The 22,669-nt window shown below is 40.3% G+C and overlaps 2 protein-coding genes across 3 annotated transcripts in view; both read left to right on the top strand.

Annotated features, from left to right (window-relative positions):
* Positions 1 to 132: 132 nt before the first annotated feature.
* prss59 (serine protease 59, putative) lies at positions 133 to 20,388 on the top strand. The gene is made up of 9 exons (XM_061827594.1): positions 133 to 365; positions 565 to 746; positions 3,062 to 3,294; positions 5,232 to 5,367; positions 8,489 to 8,603; positions 18,135 to 18,336; positions 19,172 to 19,262; positions 19,335 to 19,537; positions 20,015 to 20,388. The coding sequence occupies exons 1-9, from the start codon at positions 150 to 152 to the stop codon at positions 20,122 to 20,124; spliced, it is 1,488 nt and encodes a 495-aa protein (XP_061683578.1). The 5' UTR covers positions 133 to 149; the 3' UTR covers positions 20,125 to 20,388.
* A 1,418-nt stretch (positions 20,389 to 21,806) lies between these two features.
* Positions 21,807 to 22,669, top strand: part of serpine2 (serpin peptidase inhibitor, clade E (nexin, plasminogen activator inhibitor type 1), member 2) — a 24,484-nt gene continuing 23,621 nt past the window's right edge. Inside the window, exon 1 of one of the 2 annotated variants that reach the window (XM_061827471.1) lies at positions 21,807 to 22,048. The gene's annotated coding sequence lies outside the window, so the exon portion shown is untranslated. The remainder of the gene's footprint in view (positions 22,049 to 22,669) is intronic. The other variant, XM_061827470.1, reaches the window with a different exon arrangement.

The raw sequence follows: 22,669 nt of genomic DNA, 5'->3' as shown, positions 1-22,669 counted from the left end.
TATTGAAGCAAGATTCAGAATGGATATGCGCATGAACAATACTTTAAAAATCATCATCTGTGTCTTGTACTAGTTTGTGAATTCGTATTCTCCTACGTTAGTTAAATATCTTGAGGTAGCAAAAGAGGTCATATGACCATGTAAGTCACATGCTTGGTGTTACCGTTGATGTCAACATGGCTTTACCTCCCTGTATCTTTATTGTTTTTAAATGTATTTTTCCGTTTGCTATGTTTGTGGTTGGAGAGGGACGACTCAAGGGTTTTGGTAGGTTTTATGAATTTCAGAGACATGCGGCCGACGAGCAATGGTTTCTACAAAAACTCGATCACTTTAATGGAGCAGAGGGCAGAGTGTGGAAGCAGGTATGTTCTTACTTGTATTTAAACATGTTTAGAAAAGGTGATCACACCAGCTAATCATTTCCTGTAGATTTTACGTGTTGAAAATGAAATGATCGTGAATTATTGATTGTGAAGTCTATCTATGGAAACTAGAAGCACAGTTAGATTAGTCGAAGACAGATGAATATTTTTTATGACCCTATACTCTATACTTCCTCAGAGGTATTTTGTGAATGATGTCTTCTACAAGCCGGGTGGGCCGGTGTTTCTTATGATCGGTGGAGAGGGTCCAGCAAATCCAGCATGGATGGAACATGGTGCCTGGCTCACATATGCAGAGAAACTGGGAGCCATTTGCTTCATGCTAGAGCATCGCTTCTATGGAAAGAGTCACCCAACAGTGTATGTTTTATTATTATAGTTGTTGTTATCTCTTATAAATTATACATCCACACATCCATTTTCTTAGCCGCTTATCTTCACAAGGGTCATGGGAGTGCCGGAGCCTCTCCCAGCTATCACCCTGAACTGGATGCCAGCCAATCACTGGGGACATAGAGACAAACAACCATCACACCTAAGCGCAATTTAGAGTCTCCAATTGATGCATGTTTTTGGGACATGGGAGGAAACTGGAGTGCCCAGAGAAAACAGATGCAAGCACCCCAGTCCTCAGAACTGTGAGGTCAATGTTCCAACTTGTTGGCCAGGTTCCAGTTACAGCAATCATGTACTGTATACAAAATGATACGGTTATTGTTTCATATTCTGCCCGTTTGTCGTTTACCATTGTTAAAATGTTGTCCCTGTGATTATTTCATATTGCGTATGTCGAATTTAAGTGCAGCACGGTGAAATAATGGTTAATATGTGTGTCTCACAATTCTGAGGTTTGGGCTTTGAACTATGGTTGCTGGCTTTCTGAGTGGAGTTTGCGTATTTTTCCTGTGATTGGTTTATCTGGGGAACCCAGCTTCCTCCAATATTCCCTAAACATGGAACTTCTATTAAGTGAAGACTTAGTTGTCCTTGGGTGTCAATGTCAGACTGAATCTCCTTTGTTTTCAATGCCATGAAAATCTATTTGCACGTCATGATTTATTTATTTTTGCGTCTCTATCACACACAGGTTTCAAATCATTAAAGAAATTTTAATATCACTCAGAGACAACCCAAGGAAATAGAAAATGCAGTTTTCAAATGATAACTCAGTTTACTAAGATGGAAAAAATCAAAATCTTTTAGGCCCTCTGTAAAAAAGGAATTGTACCCTGAACCTAACAATAGGTTGTGCCAACTTTGACAGCAATAACCTAAATCAAGCGTTTGCGATCATTGGTGACAAGTCTTTCACATCTCTCTGGAGGAATTTTGTCCCACTCTTCTTTCAAGAATTGTTTCAACTCTGCCATACTAGAGGGTTTTCTTGCATTAACTGCCTGTTTAAGTTCACACGAGAGGATCTCAGTTGAATTTTTATCTGGACTTTGACTTAGTCACGCCAAAAGATTACAATTATTTTTTTGAGCCACTCAGAGGGTGACCTGCTGGGGTATTTCGGATCGTTGTCCTGCTGCATGATCCGAGAGTCCCCGAGTTTGAGAGCACAAACTGATGGCGGGATGTTCTCCTTCAGGATTATCTGGTAAACTGCAGAATTCATTTTTCCATCAATCACAGCAAGTTCTCCTGATCCTGAGGCAGCGAAGCAGCCTCAGACCATCACACTGCAACCCATCACATCATGTTGTTTTTATCAAATGCTGTGCCATTTTTAACCAAATGTAACAGGCTGCAAACCTTCTAAAAAGTTCAGTTTTTGACTCGTCAGTCCACAGAATGTTTCTCTAAAAGTCTTGAGGCTCTTCAAGATGTTTTTTTGGCAAATGTGAGATGATCCTTGTATTCTTTGCTGACAGCAGGGATTTTCACTTGGGAAGTCTCACATGGATGTCATTTGTGGCCATTGTCTTTCTTATTGTAGAGTCATGAACACTGACCTTAACTGAGGCCAGCGAGGCCTGCAGGTCTTTAGATGTTGTTCGAGGTTCTTTTCTGACCTCTTGGATGAGTCGTCGTCGCACTCCTGGAATATTTTTTAGTTGGTCGTCCATCCATCGGAAGGTTTGCCGCTGTTTCCAGTTATCTCCATTTGTGGATAGTGGCTCTCACAGTGGTTCGCTGGATCCCCAAAGCTCCACTTGATCTCACTTTTCCCAAATTTGTCGTTAGTCACAATGACTAATTACTTTTTCACAGAGGGCCAAAAAGGTTTGTTTTTTTTGTGCCTCAATAAATTGAATTGTCATTTGATGTTATAATTGGTTTAATGATTTGAAACCTTTGTGTGTGAGAGATAAGCCCCCTCTCCCCCACAAAAAAAAGCCTGAAATCAGGAAGGGGGGAAATACTTTTTCACGGCATTGTTTACATGTCTAGTGGTTGGCTGGCGACCAGTACAGTCTGGTACCTGCATACTGCCATGGGCTTCCAGCTCACTCATGACTCTACTTGAGGACAACTGGTATAGGTAAGGGATAGATAGATAATTCAATTAGCTATAACTGTAACACAGATTCATGGCCTGTGAACTATTCTGATTACTGTAATCTTTCGGTTCCTAATGGGCCACTAGATGGTAGCAATACACTAAAATTATTTCAGTTTTTGTCTTCCTTTTTTACGTTCATTTTACAGATTGTGTTCTCTTCATTTAGTGACCTGAGCACGGAGAACCTACGGTTCCTCAGCAGTCGTCAGGCTTTGGCCGACTTGGCCCACTTTCGTACAGTGATGGCTGAGCGCCACGGACTGGTCAACAGAAAGTGGGTGGCCTTTGGGGGTTCGTACCCGGGTTCTTTAGCTACGTGGTTCAGGCTGAAGTATCCTCATCTGGTGCTTGCTTCTGTGGCCACCAGCGCACCAATTCATGCAACAGTCAACTTTCCAGGTAGAATGAAACATAATAGTACCTTAAAACCGAAATATTTGCATAATCTACAAAACGTGGATGTACATTTCTGCCTTAATGGCGCCTTCACAGATGTGTAAGTTGCCCATCCCATTGGCACTAACACAACCCCATACCAATACCATCACAAATGCTCGCTTTTGAACTTTGTGTCCATAACACAAAAGCCCAGAGGACACGATATCCACAATTTCTAAAAACAATTTGAAATGTGGACTCATCAGACCACAGAATACTTTCCCACTTTGAATCAGTCCGTCTTGGATGAGATCAAGCCCAGAGAAGCCGGTGGCGTTGCTGGGTGTTGATGATAAATGGATTTTGCTTTGCATAGTCAATTTTTAAGTTGCACTTACGGATGCAGAGGGAAACTACATTTACTGACATTGGTTTTCTGAAATGTTTCTGAGCCTTTGTGGTGATATTCTTTACCTATTAATATCGTTTTTCTTGCAGTGCCGCCTGAGGGATCAAAGGTAATGGGCATTCAATGTTGGTTTCGGCCTTGTGCTTTACATGCAGCAATAGCGCCAGATTCTCTGAACTTTTGATGATATTATGGACCTTAGATAATGAAATCCCTAAATTCCTTACAATTGTACATTTTTATTTCATACAAATGTAATACAGGTAGCGCGGTGAAGCAACTGGTTAGAGGATCTGCTTCACAGTTTTGACGACCAGGGTTCAAATCTTGTGTGAAGTTTGCATATTCTCTCTATACCTGTATGGGTTTTCTCCAGGCACTACAGTTTCCTCCCACATCCCAAAAACATGTAATAATTGAAGGCTCTAATTTATCCTTAGGTGTGATTGTGAATATGAATGGTTTTTTATATGTACCGTGCGATAGGCTGGCCACTGGTTCACGGTGTACCCCGGCTCCTTCCTGAAGATAGGTCAGATAGGCTCCAGCGCTCCCGTGACCCTTGTGAGAATAAGTGGCTCATATAATGGATGGATGGAAATGTGATACATTTTCGAATGCTCATGTCGTTATAGCTGCATAGCTTGCCCTTCTAAAGACACAGGCTCAAATCATGTTGAAACAGAGCATGTCCTGCCTGGAAGCTATGTGGAAATCCTAATAATGTAGTCACGGCAGCACGTCTTTTAAATTTTAAAATGTATTATATATATATATATATATATATATATATATATATCTGTGACCCGTAAATGTCACTCCCATTCTCTGCCTGCATTGTGCCAAAGCACCTGTAAACAACAGTGGCCAATTCTAGAACTAACAGACTTTGTAAACAGCACTTTAAGTGACAATTGGAAACTATTTTTGGATACATTGTTCAGTCCCAACTGTCTGTTTTATCCAATATCTGTCGTATTGAGGTCCATTATTTCAAGGGTCCGCTGTAAAAATTTTAGTGATGATTTCTTAGTTTTCTGACACTAAACGATGTTGAGGTTTTTTTTTTTTTTTACACTTTTGTTAAATGTTTTAGACTGTCCCCTCTGACGTCAAGAAAATATGAGACAAAACACAGAGTTAGTGTGCAGTGTAATCAGGTCTTATCTCTTTCTTCCTATATCAACAGCACCAAAATGTTTGGTTTGCTAAAACAACGTTGAAGTTGGGCAGCATTATTTCCAAAGATACAATGTTCTAAGTATTAGAACGTTTGAGGGTTTTTTTTTCTCTGAGTCAGCTTTTTGTTTTAACTGTGAGAACAAAAGAAAGTCACCTTTTTTAAAATACTGAAAAAAATCTTTATCTTTCATTATATTGAAAAACTGAAACTCTATTTCATGCGAGGATCTGTCGATTCATCTGTGCTTTTACTGTTTGACTTAAGTGGTACAATTATTCTTTGCATTTCACTTCAGTTTTGGTGTGACGGTATTTTCTTTTTTTTTAGCACCTCTGTTTTTTAATTTCCACCTTGGCTTTTCCCCAGAATACTTGGAGGTTGTGGGGCGTTCCCTGGCTTCAGAGAACACAGAGTGCCCTATAGTGGTAAAAAAGGCTTCAGATACCCTAATAGAGCGACTCAGCGACCCAGCAACCTTTGACAACATCACCCAAGATTTCAAGTACAGTATAGCTTTTATACTTTTTGTAATATTTTCCTTCTTGTATTATCAGCAGGTTTTTAGGATGCGACCGTTTGAATTATGTGCATTATCTTCCATAAAAGCATGACTAAGTTTAACTCTTCAAGGAAACTTATTTGTCCATAAATATCGTCAATTTCGTACATATACCTTTGTTTATTCTCATCCCATGCAAACACGCCATGCTTATTAGGTACAAATGAAGGAATCTAAAAACACCCCTCATGAGCCAGTGGCACGGGGGCGGACCCAAATGCAGGATTTTCAGACAATGACATAATATTGAAAGTGGTTTTATTGCAGAAATAGGTCGATATGAAAAGGCACTCCAAAACAAGGCAGAGGCACAAAAATGAAAGGCTAGGCGGGATCCAAAAAAGCGTGAAACGAGGTATGATGACAATGATGCAAACTAAGAAATGTGACAAGAGGTGGTCAAACTAAAGGGGACAGAATCGCTGTGACTAAAGATTGCTCTAACTTACACACAGTAGCAGGGCGTCCCAGAATGCAGTGAAGCATGTGCAACGAACTGGCAAATGCCGGTGACAAATTCCAAACCATAATACCTTGTCAATTAGAACAGTGATTTCCAACCTTCACAGAGCCAAGTCACATATTTTACAATTGAAAAATCCCACGGCACACCAACAAAAGTAAAATGTCACCAAAAATGGATTAATTAATTACTTAATGTACTTCCTGCCATCGAATAGAAGATGATTTTTTTGTTCTGTCTGTCATTGTGCCTCACTGGGATAAATAGAGAAATAAAGATACATTAAAAAGTGTCCAGCCGAGCAGGTCAGGAGGTCTCCCAGGACTGCAAGCACCAGGGTCCCCACAAAGCAACTCAGGTGGACGTCCTCGAGGAGGAGGCGTGGTTGTCAGGCGGCTGAGGGTCAGTCATTGAAGATCGGTCGCCGACGAGGCGTGAACGTGGTCATCGAGTGGCCAAGGATCGGTCGCCGACTCGGGGTGAACGTGGTCATCGGGCGGCCAAGGATCGGTCGCTGACGAGGCATGGACGTGGCTTGGCTGCGAGTCTGTCGCCACCGCGACGCGAGCGTGGTTTGGCAGCCAGTTGTTCATCACCAATGCATGGGCTTGAATCAGCTGTGGCTTAAACAATGAAACAGCTGAACCCTGTCCATAAGATCCGCAATTTCATGGATCTAAGAGTCTGACGGTTTGGTCGTTGGCGAAACGTCGGCAGAAGTTTGCTGAGACTCGGCCACCGGCGAGATGGGGCTGGATGTCAGCTGTGGCTTGGCTGTCGCTTGAGCGGAAGCAGAATGCCGCTGTGGCTTGGCTGTCGACACGGAGTGGGTGATAGTGAGATGTGTCATCGCCGAAGTGTCGGCAGAGGTTGGCTGAGGCTCAATTGCCGGCAAGACTTGGATGGACGTTGGCTGTGGCTTGGTCGCCGCTGGGGCGGAAGCAATAGTCCCCTGTGGCTTGGTCACCGGAGAAGCGTGGGGGGATGTCTGCTGTGGCTTGGTCGCAGAGCAGCGGGAGGCACAAGGCGGCACCCTACTTGGGCGTTTCCTCTGGCCACCACGCGGAAATCCCAGATAGATGGCCAAGTCTGTCCCCCAGAAAGGATTAGAGGAGGAGGACTTAGACGCACAAGAGCAAAGGCACTCGGGGGTTGGAAGTATGGGGCTGACTGGGACTGATCACCGAGAGAGGAAAATCAGAATCATTGTCACAGTCAGAATCAGGCAGCCGGTCATACAAATTTAGGTCTTCCTCATAATCTGAAAAATCTGAGTCCAACAAGATATGTGGTGTTGAGCGGGTTGTGGTCGGGAAGTAATCAGGCCACCCGGGTGGTGCAGATGACACTGTAGGCGAGGACAACATAACGGAGCCCAACCGGATTGGAGATGCTTGGTCTTCAGGCAGGCGGCGTGGCCAGCGACACTGCATCTTCCCTGCTGGGTCCTGTATTGGGCAATCCATTCTGTCATGAGCCAGCGGCACGGAGGCGGACCCGAATACAAGACTTCCAAGCAACGACACAATGATCAGAGTGGCTTATTCCAGAAATAGATCAATACCAGGTGTAGCAGTCCGACAAGGCAGAGGCACAAAAACGCTGTACAAAAGGCAGCATCCAAAAACATGAAACGAGGTTCGATGACTATGGAATAAACTCAGAAACTTGACATGACGTGGACAAACTAAAAGGGCACAGACTCGCTGTGACAAGGATAGCTCTACACTAGATTTACAGTCAATAGTAGAGAATCCAACATACAGTAAATGCAACGCAACGAACTGGCAAATGCCAGTGACAAAACTCCAACTTAAATGCCTGATCTAATTACAGTCAAATGAACAGCAGCTGTGTAACAGGTGTCAGAGGTGGTGCCACCCAGAGCAGTGGCCCGGCCACGCCCCTCACGGCAGTGGCTAGGCCATGCCAATGACACCACGTTTGTGACCATTGTTAAAAAAAATGCCTTTATAAAGCAATAACGCTTAATTTTAAGCAACATGGTTCATTTAAAAAGCGCATATACAGCTATACAATAAAATTGTCTCAGGTGCTTGCACCCAAATACTTTAGTAAAATACGGTATTTTGCCTCTGTTGCTTCAAGATGTGATTGATCATTAATTCCACACAAAGACAATTCTCAAGTGGTCATCATTTATGTTGTCCATTTCCAATAGAGCGTGTACTTTGTGGGACAGATGAAAAGCCTTAATTACCAGCTGTGTTGTAGTGGTGATCAATGATGAGTCACATAAATGACTTCCAATGTCAAAGGTTGGTCGAACACAAATAATACTGGAGCCTTGTCTTTGTTTCAGTGCTGTCTCAAACACGGCAAGTAGCATGGATTTTATTTTAACATTTTGTTGATCCTGCAGACGCTCGAAGCAGACATGTTCTCATGCAGACACGCAAAGGTCTCGTACTGGTTTGAACATGTCCAGCTTCCAAATGTTAACACATCCGAAAAAACAGTATTCTATTGTTCAGTGTAATAAAAGTGCATACATTCCAAAGAGGTTATTGTGGAATTTCAAACATTTGTAGTTACTTTAACCTTGTCCTTGTTTTTGCTCTCCTTACTTTTTCCATTTAGCTTGTGTTCCAAACTGCAGATTCAGACAGAGACAGATTCTGCCTACTTCTTGGAATTGCTTGCTGGTAACTTCATGGATGTTGTCCAGTATAATGAAGACAACAGGGCGTTTGAGGTAGGCAATAATTGGTACATTGTATTGTCGGCTAAAATAGTGTCTATATAACAAGTATTGTGTTCACATAAACATAGAGGAGCTTTCAATGTATAAATACTGTATGTGAAGTAAAAAATGATTCAAAATGTATGCTAAAGAATACAAAAAACTTTTATAGTTTCTTGGCTCAAGACCCAAATTAGAAATGTCTTTTGTCCATGGAAGCCAAACTTACAAATACGTGTTGTAATACAGTTAACAATACGTCTACATGTACGTAAGTGTTCAAATCAAATAATAAAATACCTACAATTTTGTGCCTGATTTTTACTACTTACCTGTGATTACAGGTTAAATGAGCATTCATAAAGTGCTGAATTAGTAATGTTCATTGGGGCACAGAGGTCTCCAGGTAATCGGTGCAGAGAGGAAGTCTGTATCATCGATTGATATCTTGTATAAAACTGCTCTAGATGGAGCTTGGACTTTGAACTCTGTCTTGAACCAGGAGTCCAACGATGGCCCTTCCGCCTTACACACACTAAAGGAAATCATAACTCGCTGAATTTTTAAGCGATTTTCAGGCGGTAGTATTGTTTCAAACATCAGACCTGGCTCTAATACATCAAAAAATCTGTGCATTCAAAAGTTTTTTTTCCCCCATTAAAGAAATTTTTACTTTTAATGAGATAGTAAGTTGAAAAATATCATCTTGATATATGAATGATATAGAATCCCAATGGATTTATGAGATCCACTCAGTTCTAAAATGGTATTATTATAAATGAGAGTACAATTTAGCTCAGCATTCCATATTATGGAAAATAAACTACCTGGTATTTTGATTTGTTTTATGTTTTCAAAACTTTGTCGTCATAATATGCCACTAAGATCCTTGAAATAGTACCTTTTTACTCAACTTTTGACAGGTGCTGCCACTTTAATTGTAGTGATATTAGTTTTGAAATGTGGTGCAGTTTTATTTTCATCACCTTTACATGACCAATGACATCAACATTCATTGGTTGGTCAGTATAACAAAATTGTTTGTAACCTTTTCCAGAGGGATGGCTTGCTCAATTCTTCTTGAATTTCTTTGGATCTTGGCATGCTGCATTCATTCTCGAGATCTTGTAGCCTACTTCACGTTCTCTGGCAGATTCTATTCTTGATTTAACAAGTATGGTGAGAATCAGGTTTGTGTGTGCCTTATGAAATTGAACTCACCTTTTCCCAAATTTGTGGTTAGTCACAGTGACTTTGTGATTGAACAAGGGGGTGGAGACAATGACCTTTTCACAGAGGGTTAGAAAGGTTTCGAGTTTTTTGCCTTAATAGATTTAATTATCATTTGAAAACTGCATTTTGTATTTCCTTGGCTTGTCTCTGGGTGATATCAAAATTGGTTTGATGATTTGTGTGTGATAGATTTGCAAAAAAAAATCAAGAAATCAGGAAAGGGGTGAATACTTTTTCATGGCACTGTATGTAGTATATACAGTGTAAACCTAATCTAGCAGTGCCCTTAAAAATGTTCACGGATTTGTGGAGTTGGGCGTTATGCATTGGCATTGGCATTGACTGGCTCAGGTGGTCGAGTGGTTGTCACAACTCTTAAGATTTCGGGTTTGATCACAGTTCTTCTATGATGTTGTCAAAATATCCTTTAGTAATATGCTGAACTGCCAATTCAAAAAGTTTAACTTTCCTCTTGCCAGTGCATGCAATATATCTCCCAAAGGTTTTGGGAATTACTCAGATGTTTTTGTTTTTTTTAATGATTATTTTGTATATGTAAGATGAGCCTTTGTGTGCCTTGAGTCATGAAAACCGACAGTAACTGGGGCAAGGGAGGCCTACAGTTCTTTACATTTCATCATGGGTTCCTTCATAACTTCCTGGATGACTCATCTCTGTGCTCTTAGGGTCATTTTTGTAGGCTGGCCACAGCTGGGAAGGTTCACCACTATTCCATGTTTTCTCCTTTTGAGTACAGTGGCTCTCACTGAGGTTCGCTGAAATCTTTAGAAATGGCTTTGTGACTCGTTCCAGACTGATAGACATCCGTTACTTTATTTCTCATGTGTTCTTTAATTCCTGAGAGAAATAAATCATGAGCTTGGATTTTTACATTTTAATTGTAGTTTAGAGCACATTAGGTTAACTTCAAGGTTGACATACAAAGTATAAGCGTATAAAACTTTAACCGGGCTTCTAAGGCAATGTAAAAAATAAGTTGCCCTGAAATGGCAAATGGGGTTCTGAGTTCTTCCTTGCCTGATTGGGGTTTTTAGATCAAGGGGTGTTGTCAATCTTTAACCATGGGCTTGTGAAATGCTTTATGACTATGGGGTATAGAAATAAACTTTTCTTGACTTGAAGGTGTTGTACAAATGAAAGTTGCTCTGAATCTTAGCCCAGATTAGGCGGTTAATATTTGACATGGCTTAACATTATGCATGTTTCATGCAAAGCTGCATATTTTATTACCTTACTGAACATATAGCCATGCTGAACTATTAGGTTCCCATCTCGAGAGAAACTGATGAAGCAACATCGAAGAAATGCAATCTGGTAATGTACTTACATTAACAATGGCTCTATCTCAGGATGGACATTGCTTTGTGCACTGGGCTATGGTCATGCTTGAACAGAAACTGCCCTTAAACAAACAATTACCAGAGAGCTTGGAAACAGAGTTTTCCAGAGTCTCTTATATTTTCTCATGAATTAGGAAGGAGAATTAGCCCAACTGCTAATTGATTAGGTTGTATCATTTTTTTTTTTTATAGTGTTTAACAGTTTGGCTTTTTTGTGGTGGTTCCAACACACCTAAAATGTTCTTAGGACCCTTGTATTAATTTTGTTTTTATTTTTACAAACAACAAAAAATTTAGTCTAAGTGGACAGCAAGTCATATTAATAACCAAACCCATCATTCAAGTTTTTAAATACTGTACAATCATAAATCTTTGTTTCCCTTCACTTCATAGTGTAAGGTATAGAACCCATGCAGAATCGTTGTTCCATGTCCATACCACTTGTTCATATATTTAAAAAAAAAAGTTCTTATTACTGAAAGTAGATTTGGATTTAGGATTTAGATTGTAAGTATTTTATATGTTGTTTTTACCTAAGATGTTCGTCTATTTTATTCACGCATGCACCTTGTGGAGAAGCACTCATCATTTTGTTGTATGCACAGCATATAATCACATTAAGGGCTTTTGATTGATTGATATTTACTTGGATAGCAAATGGTATTGATTAAAAAGCAGCATGAGGAAAAGAGAGTGCAGGATGGACTATCATTATTTACTTCACAACCACTGACATGAAATGCATGATTGTTAGTATTTTTTTCATTAAAAAAGGCAGCCAGAATGAACCCATACGTTTTTGATTGATTTGATGATTTTGACGGATATGGCTTTTTGTAACTCCCGCCATGAAAATCCTCTCGAGCGATTTGTTTTGGAGACGAAGCAGGAAGTGACGTTAGCAGGAGCGCACTCAGGCGACTTTGTGTGTTTACACTAGTTTTTTCCTGCTTGATGGTTGCGCTTTGTTCCTTCGTGTTAGCCAAAATGCTGGTTCGTTGTATTGCTGGATATGGTTCAAACACTTGGGAGGATGGGTTTACTTTACTTACATATGTTACATCTGGAGGAAGAAGGGGGAAGCTTGTAAACCTGAGAACACCATACCTACTGGGAAGCATAGAGGTGGCAGCATCATGTTGTGGGGCTGTTTTGCTGCACTAGGAAGTGCAGTGCTTCATAAAATAAAGGGCATCATTAGGAAAGAATATTATATGGAGCTACTAAGGCAACATCTCAAGACATCCGCCAGGAAGCTAAAATTTGGGTGCAAATGGGTCTTCCAAATGGACAATGACCCTAAGCATCCTGCCAAAATGGTTAAAATGTCGCTTGAGGATAACAAAGTCAATGTGTGGGAGTGGTCATCATAAAGCCCTGATCTGAATCCCATTGAAAAATTTGTGGACAGATCGGAAAATGGCAAGGCAACTGACAAACCTGACTCTGTTAAACTGCTTCTGTCACAATGAATAGGCCAAGATTCCTACTGTCTGTACTGTCATAAGCTTTGTGGAAGATTACCCAAAACTTTAACCCAAATCATGCAGTTTAACCCTTAATCTTATGTGATTATGTAAATTTTTGACTTTGAAGAAAATATCAAATTCTCTAAGAAATTCTCTCTTATCATTGTGGCAGTTAACAAAATTCAATGATTTTGGTGATCTCCACTGACCTGAAACAGGAGATGTTTAGTCTGATTTGACTTCAGACAATGAGACAAAAAAATGTAGTTTTTGCACACTGTATGTAAACTTTTGGCTTCAACTGTATGTATTATTTGTTGGGTTTTATTTTGAAGGTGGCTTTCACATCTCCTTGACAGTTTATTACAGTAACACCTTGTATAAACAAAAATAGGGGCAGCTGGCTTGACTTCTTCTTTTCCAATGGAGGCTGGCTTGACCACAATGGTCAATGGGAGTTTGTATTCACAGCATTAAGCTGTGGATTTCTAAAACAATTATGTGTGCCTTATGTTTAAACATACAATGTGTGCAATTCCTTTTGTTGCCCGTTTCATTTAACGGTAAAACTACAGTGAAGGGGCATTAAACGGTTTAAACCATGCTCAGGGGAGGTCAGAGACTCCTTTTTAATGTCACTTTCGCAAAAAGAAACACACAGTCTACATTTCACTTATACCAGGACTAAAAATAACTGCGAAGTTACATTGTGCATAAAACAAAACAAAACTTACTCATCCATTTGGAAAGAGCTTTCTACCTTTTGGAAAATTTTGCCACTTTTTGGCATTTAAAATTTTTTTAAAATAAGTACTGTAAAACCTATCTATTTATCCAGTCATCCGAAAATCAAGTGATCTACCCCGGTTTTTGAACATGTGAACGGATCGGACCATCCCTCATCATGACCATTATAATATCTACAGTTATCCAATGAATGATAATGACACTTATCAGAATGATAATGACACTTATCTACTTAATGAGTCATGTATGGAAGGAAATATGTGCAATCAGGATTTTAATTTGAAATGCCATATACATCGGGATTTAAATTTTCAATACTTGTATTTCAGTGTAACTTTTCAATGTTAACAATTCAACTGGCTTCAATTTGCTGTCTAAAATTCACTGTCTGTGCCACCAGACAGGGTTACTTCAGGTCAGAACCGAACACCCACCCAATCCACTTATGCTTTCTTAGTATGTGACATCACGTGACTAAGAAAGCGTAACGACGATTGGCTGGCTGTTTGGTTCTGACCTGAAGTGACACTGCCTGGTGGCACAGACGGTGAATTTCAGACAGCGAATTGTAGCCAGTTGAATTTTAGACAGCGAATTGTAGCCGGTTGAATTTCAGACAGCAAATTGTAACTAGTTGAATTGTTAACATTGAAAAGTTACACTAAAGTACAACAATTGAAAATGTAATCACTTTACATTTAAAGTTCAAATCCTGTTTTCCGTGGCAAATTCAAATCCTGGTGGCACATATTTAATTCCATAGTCATGAACAGTTTCAGTGCACTTGCAATGTCCAGTAGTGTACAAAATAATAGGAGTCCAATGTGACTAACCAGATTAGTCCTCATTTTCAGTATATTTTACACCATTTTCTTCAGGCTTTCAAGGAGAAATGCATGTTCAACAGTTGGTAGCTTCATCCATAGGGGCCACTTAATTTATTTGTTTTTCACAAAATTGAAGACCTCACTGATTGAATGCCATGCTGCTATCTTTTTTTAACACACCCCTTTCAACAAATTACTCAATTACACAACCTTCAGAGTGTGTATATCAGGATTGCTGGGTGTTGTTGTTTTTTTTGAGAATCTACTGCTCCTACTACTACTTACCCTACCCAAGCCGAAAGAAGAAGAATAAGACATCTTAGTGTATTACCAACAGTCACCTTGGAAACGGTGGTCCCAGCTCTTTTCAGGTCATTGACCAAGTCCTGTCGTGTAGTCCTGGGCTGATTCCTCACCTTTCTAAAGATCATTGAGACCACATGAGGCGATATCTTGCATGAGGGTCCACTCCGATTGAGATTGACCGTCATGTTTAGCTTCTTCCATTTGTAATGATTGCTCCAACAGTGGACCTTTTTCCACCAAGCTGCTTGGCAATTTCTCCGTAGGTCTTTCCAGCCGTGTGGAGTTGTACAATTTTGTCTCTGGTGTCTTTGGACAGCGCTTTGGTCTTGGCCATGTTACAAGTTTGTATCTTACTGATTGTATGGGGTGGACAGGTGTCTTTATGCAGCTAACCACCTCACACAGGTGCCTCTGATTCAGGAAAATACATGGAGTGGAGCTGGACTTTTAAAGGGCTACTGTCATGAAATGGATGATTTTTAGTATGTTATTAATGAAAGAACGTCACCCAATATGGGCCCATGCGTTTTTTCACCACAAAACATTATTTTGACGGATACAGCTTTTTGTAAGTCCAGCCAAGAAAATCCTATCGAGGGATTTGTTTTCGAGAAGATGCAGGAAGTGACGTAAAGGACAGCGGCGCCCCCAAGTGGACTCATTTATTTCCATTAGTTTTACCTCCAGGAAGGTAGCTCGTTGTTCCTTCGTGTTAGCCAAAATACCGGCTCATTGCATTGCTGGACATTGCTTGAACACTCGGGAGAATAGATTTACCCTTCATAAGTTTGAAGGAGACCCGGTTTGTTGTGAAAAATGGATTGCACGGGTGCAGAGGACGAGAGCTTCATGGTTCCAAATAACAGGTAGGTGTCTGTACAGCTACTAAAAAAAAGAAATAATAGTTTTTTGCGGACCACGTAATCGGTCTCTCATAACGTAACAAAAGATCCGCGTATGAAATATGTCGATGTGTGCTTCGGACGGCGTCGGGCTGCTGCACGGACGGCGGTGAATCTGAAGAACCCGGACAAGAATGCTTCACTCAGCCGCGTGCGTGCAGTAAAGTGCCCTGGGTTGACGGTTTTCATCGCGTACTGTGTCGGCTATGAACACCCACCTAAAAGCACCACGGCACGGCTCCATCATATGCCACCACGTCACCGAAAATCAGCCACACTGGCTGAGGCGCCGCGTTTGGCGGTCACGGCTTCTGTAAAGGCTGCACGTTGGGCGTAATGGATGGGGGCGGCTCTGAAAAACCCAGCCGAGAATGCCTCACTCAGCCGCGTGCGTGCAGTGAAGTGCCCCGCCTCGACTGTGTTGTTCATCGCGTACTGCAGTGTCTATGAACAAGCCCCTAAAGCAGCACCACTCGGCTCTATCATAAACCACACTGGCCAGCTGCGATGAGCCGCGATGCCTTATCTCCACCGCGGAAGTGGATCGGATGGGGATGGGGTTTGGCCGTGATCCCATATCATCTGAGTATGGCTCGAAACAATAGTGTAATATTGCCTCGAGGGCTCGAAACAATAGTGCAATATTGCCCGGTAACTTCACTCGGTTGTGTGGTGTTCTCCTTTTCGAAAGGAGCTTCCATGTCAGAAGGGGCGCATTTGTCTCCCATAGTTAGGGTGCACCGCGTGTTTTCAATGGCCAATGTCCGGGTGACGTCACAGACGGAGGATGCAGCCAATATGGCAACCACTTGGATATCGTAGAATGACACTTCTGGAACTTTGCGCATGGAATACGCGCTCTCTGCTCACATTTATTTTTTCTTATTGACATTGAAGTGAATAATTTTATATGTATTTTTCATTACAATCACTTGGGCTTTAAAGGCGGACTAACAGGTCTTTAACAGGTCAGAATTCCAGCTGATAGACAGGTGTTCAAATACTTATTTGCAGCTGTATCACACAAATAAAAAAATAAAAAAATCATACATTGGATTTTTCTTTTTAGATTCTCTCTCACAGTGGACATGCACCTATGATGAAAATTTCAGACCCCTCCATGATTTCTAAGTGGGAGAACTTGCAATATAACAGGGTGTTCCGAGACTTATTTTCTTCACTGTATGTACGTACTTGTGTACTTATGACAGGTACAGCTTAACCTTTGAGACACTCAACTCAACTTTGTTTATAGAGCACTGTAACAAAGTTCTGTAAATAAAGATAGAAAGGAAATAGAGCGGAGGACATTTATAGCCAATGTGTGGTGCAGGTACAACAAAAGCTGGGATATGAAAAGTTAAAACACAACCAATAATAATAGTCAACATTGACAATTATATACTACTGGTAAAGTCAATGTTCTCAGAGCTCCACTGTGGCTTAGTGCCCTGTGACAAGAATGCCTAGTAGTTGCTCACTCGGATTGGTGGGAAGCAGGTTTCAGTGGGGAGGGAAAGGAAGAGGGCAGCAGAGCTTCACCCACCGTGACCCTTGTTCTGATAGCGAAATTGACTCGTCGAATGTTAACTTCCAAACTCCTTTTTGGGTCTGGGTCCCTGTTAAACTAGTTAAAATAAAAAGTTGACCATAACAGCCAGCACACATTTTTGCCTGGAGGAGTTATCTTCTCATTTTTAAAAATAAAATATTCTTATGAAACTACGACCTTCAAAAGTACCTGCGCTTAACTACTGAACCTATAACTCACCTCCAAATTATCACATATAAAGAATGATTTTTTTTTTTTTTTTTTAGTCCATTGCAAGAGTCTTATTGACACTCCCATTCACACTCACCTTCATAGGTAATTTGGAGTCCTCAATTAGCCCGAGAACCATGTTTTGGGCATGCTTGAGGAAACCACAGTACCCAGAGAAAAAATATGCAAGTACAGGGACAATAAAGAAAGTTCACACTGATTTTCCAGCAGAGCTTCAAGTCCTGATCTCCTGCCTGTGAGCGTGAGATGCTCACCACTATTCCAAGGTCTTCCTGTGACTTCATCACCGGCCTGTACAGGGTGCAAATTATGACATTAAAGCCCCACTGACATCCTAATATAGTACGTTGTAAAATAGATGTTGTAATCAAAAATACATATAACATTTTTCATTTCAATGTCTATACATAAAGATAAATATGAGCAGCGAGCGTGTCGTCCATGCGCAAAGTTGCGGAAGTATCATTTGACATCAAAGTGGTAGCCATATTGCCTGCAACGTCATCAGCAGACCTCACACAGGGACATTCGCCATTGAAAACGTGTAGTGGCACCTGCTATGGGGCACGAATGCTCTTTTTGAAGAAGATAACATCTCACAATCGAGTGAAGTGACCTTATCGTTTCGAGGCATTTTTAGATGATATCCAGATCACTTCTAACTAACAACAGACTCTCCGACAGTATGTGTGACAGTATCTAGCGTACTCAGCCGCGACCGGCCGCCGGTTGCCCGCTGCCCGGTCGCTCGCGGGTGGTCACAGGCCGCCAGAGCTCGTTTGCATCCGGCCGCCAGTTGGCTGCTGAAAGAAGGATTACGTACTAAAAATCATACTTTTCGTGTCAGTGGGGCTTTAAAGAAAATGTACTACCTCAACATTTAATCCTTGGCTGTTATTTATTTTTTGCCTATAGGGTATAGTGGGCACCAACATCACAATCAAGGTGCTCTGTGGGGTGATGACAGACACATCACTCGGAGAACCATATGCCCGATATGCTGCTGTGGCCCGCCTCATGATGGACACATTCTCAATGAAATGTCTGGATGTCAGCTTCAACAACAATCTGAGAGACATGACTAATACATCCTGGGATGGGCCAGCCGCAGGGGGAGGTGAGAATGAGTCTGTTTGTCTCATGGGGGAAAAGTATTTTCACATCTGTAAACACAGGTTTTCTTTTTTTGGTGTGGTATGTTTATAAATGAAACCTGTAATTTGTATGCTGATGCATAAACAACTTCTGTTGACCTTTTTATATTTTTTGGTCTCTGGCTATTAGGTGAGGTTGCATGTTTTTGTCAACAGCAGAGGACTAGTGATGCAGACTAAATGATGTCATGCTAAAAGATTCCAAAGCCACCTAAAAAGGCATGAAAGACTGACAGAAATAGTAGCCGGAGGAGACCAGAAAATAGGAGTTTGAAACTGGTTTAGAACCATGCACTGGGTACTCATGGTTAAATCCGAAAAAATATCTGGACACCATGTCATTATGCTGTATTTTTACAGTTTAGATACCTTTGCTTGATGTTTATCTGCCTCAGAAAAAGACATGAAAAAAAAAATTGAACAGTTAAAAGAGGTATTTTTATCCATACTACGTTGAATGAAAAAAATGTTCTCCCCTCTATATCTGAACCAGTAATACTGTAACCAGGCAGTTCTTGTGGTTCCCACCCTCACTTACATGATTGGGAGGGCTTGGATCGTCACAACAGGAAATGGTCTTTAAAAAAATACATTTATCTGCAAGTACCCAAAAAACCCTCTCTTACTTGAAAATGGTTTCATCTTTAGGACTAAAAATGTCAATGTCTCCACTTGTGTGGAAATAAATCTATTTTTGACTAGTGTTTCTTATGAGATACTCTGCTCTTCTGTCTGTGATTTTGTTTTCCATCAATCAAGTGAATGTGTCAACTGTGACTAAACTGCGTGTGTCACCAGGCAGACAGTGGGTCTACCAGACGTGTACTGAATTTGGATTTTATCAAAGCACTGATTCGCCCAACCAACCATTTGCTGGCTTCCCTCTGGAGTGAGTGAATACGAAATTCAAAAGCCAGCCATTTTTTGAAGTTTCTCATTCTAATTTTGTCTTCCCATCCAGATATCACATGAAGCAGTGTGCAGATTTCTACAACATCACTGCTGAGAAACTTGAAGAGGCTGTGGCTGAGACCAATGAGTATTATGGCAGCTACGATATCCACTCTTCCAAAATAGTTTTCCCAAACGGGTCCATTGACCCCTGGCATGCACTGGGAATCACTCAAGACATCATGGCTGACCTTCCGGCTGTTTTCATCAAAGGTGGGTAACAGCTTGGGGCCGTAGAAAATCCCACCACTCCAACTCCACATCCTAATGAGAACAAATGGTATAGAAAATGGAGGGATGGATGTGGTAACATATACTTCACCATTGTAATGAGTCTTTCAATTGCATAGACAAACACTACTGATTTGTATGCATTTATAACTTTACCAAAACTAAACAACCTTGCTAAAGGTGATTGTAATGACGAATAAAATCACAGACCTCTACTTTTGAAATGGAGTAATACATATTGATAAAATGTTCTTTTAAATTACAAAAAAAATACCTTTTGTTTCTCTGCTGTTTTTTTTTTTGTGGGGACAAAGCATTCTGGAATTGATTATGTATAACGTTTTCTGTGTATGAATTCTTTTTTAGAGTAAAATTTATTTTTTTCCCCTTTTGGGTATTTTTGATTTTACTAATCGTGGCTGCCACTGCCATGTCCCTTACTCTTTTTATTTAATACAGGAACAGCCCACTGTGCCAACATGTACCCTGCCAGCTCCAGAGATGTCACCCAGCTAACACTGGCCAGAGATCAAATCTTCATACATCTGCAGCATTGGTTGAAACAATAAAAGCCATCGTCTCCAAATTGCCTCTGCACTGAGGACACTGGTTTTTAAATTAACCACTGCTTCAAAACACAAGCTTTGTGATCAAAGTTCAAATCATTTTTTTTTGTTTTGTAAGTGTGAAACAAAATTGAGCTGATTAAATATTTGTATGCATTAGTTACATGTTTTATATTTTCATGTCTGTAACGCTTCAAAGATTTTGGTGTCCTGCTATTAAAGTTAGCATGAATGTTGCTTTATCGAATAAACTGAATTTGCAGGTTTGAATTATTTTTGAGTTCTGGTATTGATTCAATGTCTCAGGTAAGGGTTGAACCTGATTATTTGGAAACAGGTGAAATTAAGTACTCACAGCAGAATGATTGCTTTGTAAGTGGTAACGATGAGGAATTTCTATGGTGTGTTTAATATCTATAATGGTTTGTTAAATGGCTGACCATCCAGTGATTTTCACACTGATATGAAATTAACACATGTTTTGGGACTTGTGGTGAAGCAGTAGGATTCTTCCACTCCCATCACAGTAATAATAAATAAATAAAGGCACATAAAGAACAAGTAAATGCAGCATGACGAACTACATCTTCTTAAAGATTTGGGCTTTAAAATGCCTGTGCAGATCTGATTTTATAATGCACAAGTTCAGTCTTGTTGGATTATCTTGAAACTAGAATGTTTTCTTTTTCAAGACTGGCACGATGATATCTTCAGTGGGATGCTTGTCGTTGGAGTTCATGGCTTTGTTCCGTCAATATGCCCTTGAAACAGACACTAACAAAATAACCTAACCATGACTGTTTGTTTTCACAACAGTCACATTTTAGCATCCCAGCTGTACATGCAAACCCTATTGCATAACCATACACCCTCAAGGACCACCCAACCCCATCACCCTGAATCCAGTATATTGTGATATAATACTGCATAAGCTGCGTCAGGCCTGTTCACAGAGATTTTTATGAAGACATTACAAATTTACAGTTATAATAGCAAGTCACTATGGACAGTGCTCCAATTGAACCACTCTCCAGCTACACATGATGCTGTCTTTTGGGCTGAAGATGTAAATCGTTTAATTTTGGAAAAAATATTATTTGTGAAACAACAAATTGATGTCATGGAGTCAGTGCTGCAAATTTATTCGACATCACAAGCACTTCATGGAGATTTATTTTCCATTCCATGAGGCATGCATTTCTAATTTTGTTTTTAAAATTTTAAAAGTGTCTGTCTAGTTAAAGTTGAATACAACGCCCCTGTTCTTTTACTTCTACTCTGCACCTTCTATTTCGGTTTTTATTAAAGAGAAAAGGTGCAATAAATGTATACTCTATACGTTTCGAGATTATTAATGATTTTCATTTTATTTCTGGGTATTTAAGTTTCTTATGTAATCTTGGATGCAATTAATTTTGTTTTCGAAGGATTATTTCGTAAAAATGCTAGAGCATGTGCACATGCATTTCAGAGATACCACGAATGATTTTGCAGTGGTCCCCCCCCCCCCTTCAATTCTCCTTATTTTGAAAACCAAATTAGTGTGTTCCCGACCTTGTAAGTGTGCGTTTTAAATGTCAGAATTTATTTTGGTTCTGCTCCTAAATGCATACCGTTTCCTTTCAGTGGCAACGCAATGTCGTTTTATTCTATTTTATTTTGAAGGATTAACGGAAGTAGCTGTAAGGTGAACTTTGTGTTTTCTACGCGTTCATAACGGTGCTCTGTTTGGAGGAGTTGAGTCAGTCAAAGTAGCATTAAAACGGCGTTGCTCAGTTTCGGCTCGAGCTTTCTTGGAAGTGACGAGCATTTAAAATTGACTTCTTACAGGTTTATGTGATATTTTGTTTTGCCTGCTGTAAAACGTTGAGAATTTAGCGGAGAAAGTTGTAGTTTCACCTGTGGTGCAAGAGGAGCACGCGTCACAGTAAGTGAACGTCATTTTTTAATAAAACTGTTAATTCGACAAGGTTACACCGTGGGGGGGGGGTGATTTGCAACATTGTAGCAAATTAATTTATCAAAAAAAAAGTGTGTATTTATGTACAGGATAAGCTGATCTTCACAAGGGTCGTGGGAGTGCTGGTGCGTGTAAAACAACCAACCATTCACAACCACACCTACGGGCAATTTAGTCTAACTAATATATATATATATATATATAGAATACACACAGACAACTGCTGAAGTATTTAAGGCATCACAATTTTTCTCACTAAATTTACTGCCAAAGGTGTGACTGAAGATTTCACCATTTTGGAATAGGCCAAGTGATATTTAATACTTTGTACAAAAGCCTTTGTTTGCAATGACTGGTTCAAGATGCCCTCTGTATGGAGAAGGTAGACTCATGCATTGCTCTCCTGTGATTTTTGACCTCTTTCTCCACACAAACAGTCTTCAAATCTTGGAGGTTCATGTATAGACCTTATGGTTCAGTTATTTATATATATTTTCAATGGGATTCAAGTCAGATGATTGACTGGGCCACACTAGCAGGTTTATTTTCTTTATGTATTCTTTGGATCATTTTCCTGATGAAATGTCC

Source organism: Syngnathoides biaculeatus, chromosome 8, assembly GCF_019802595.1.
Source record: "Syngnathoides biaculeatus isolate LvHL_M chromosome 8, ASM1980259v1, whole genome shotgun sequence".
Lineage (NCBI taxonomy): Eukaryota > Metazoa > Chordata > Actinopteri > Syngnathiformes > Syngnathidae > Syngnathoides > Syngnathoides biaculeatus.
Note: the sequence above shows the minus strand (reverse complement) of the source record. Positions and strands in the feature narration are given on the sequence as shown.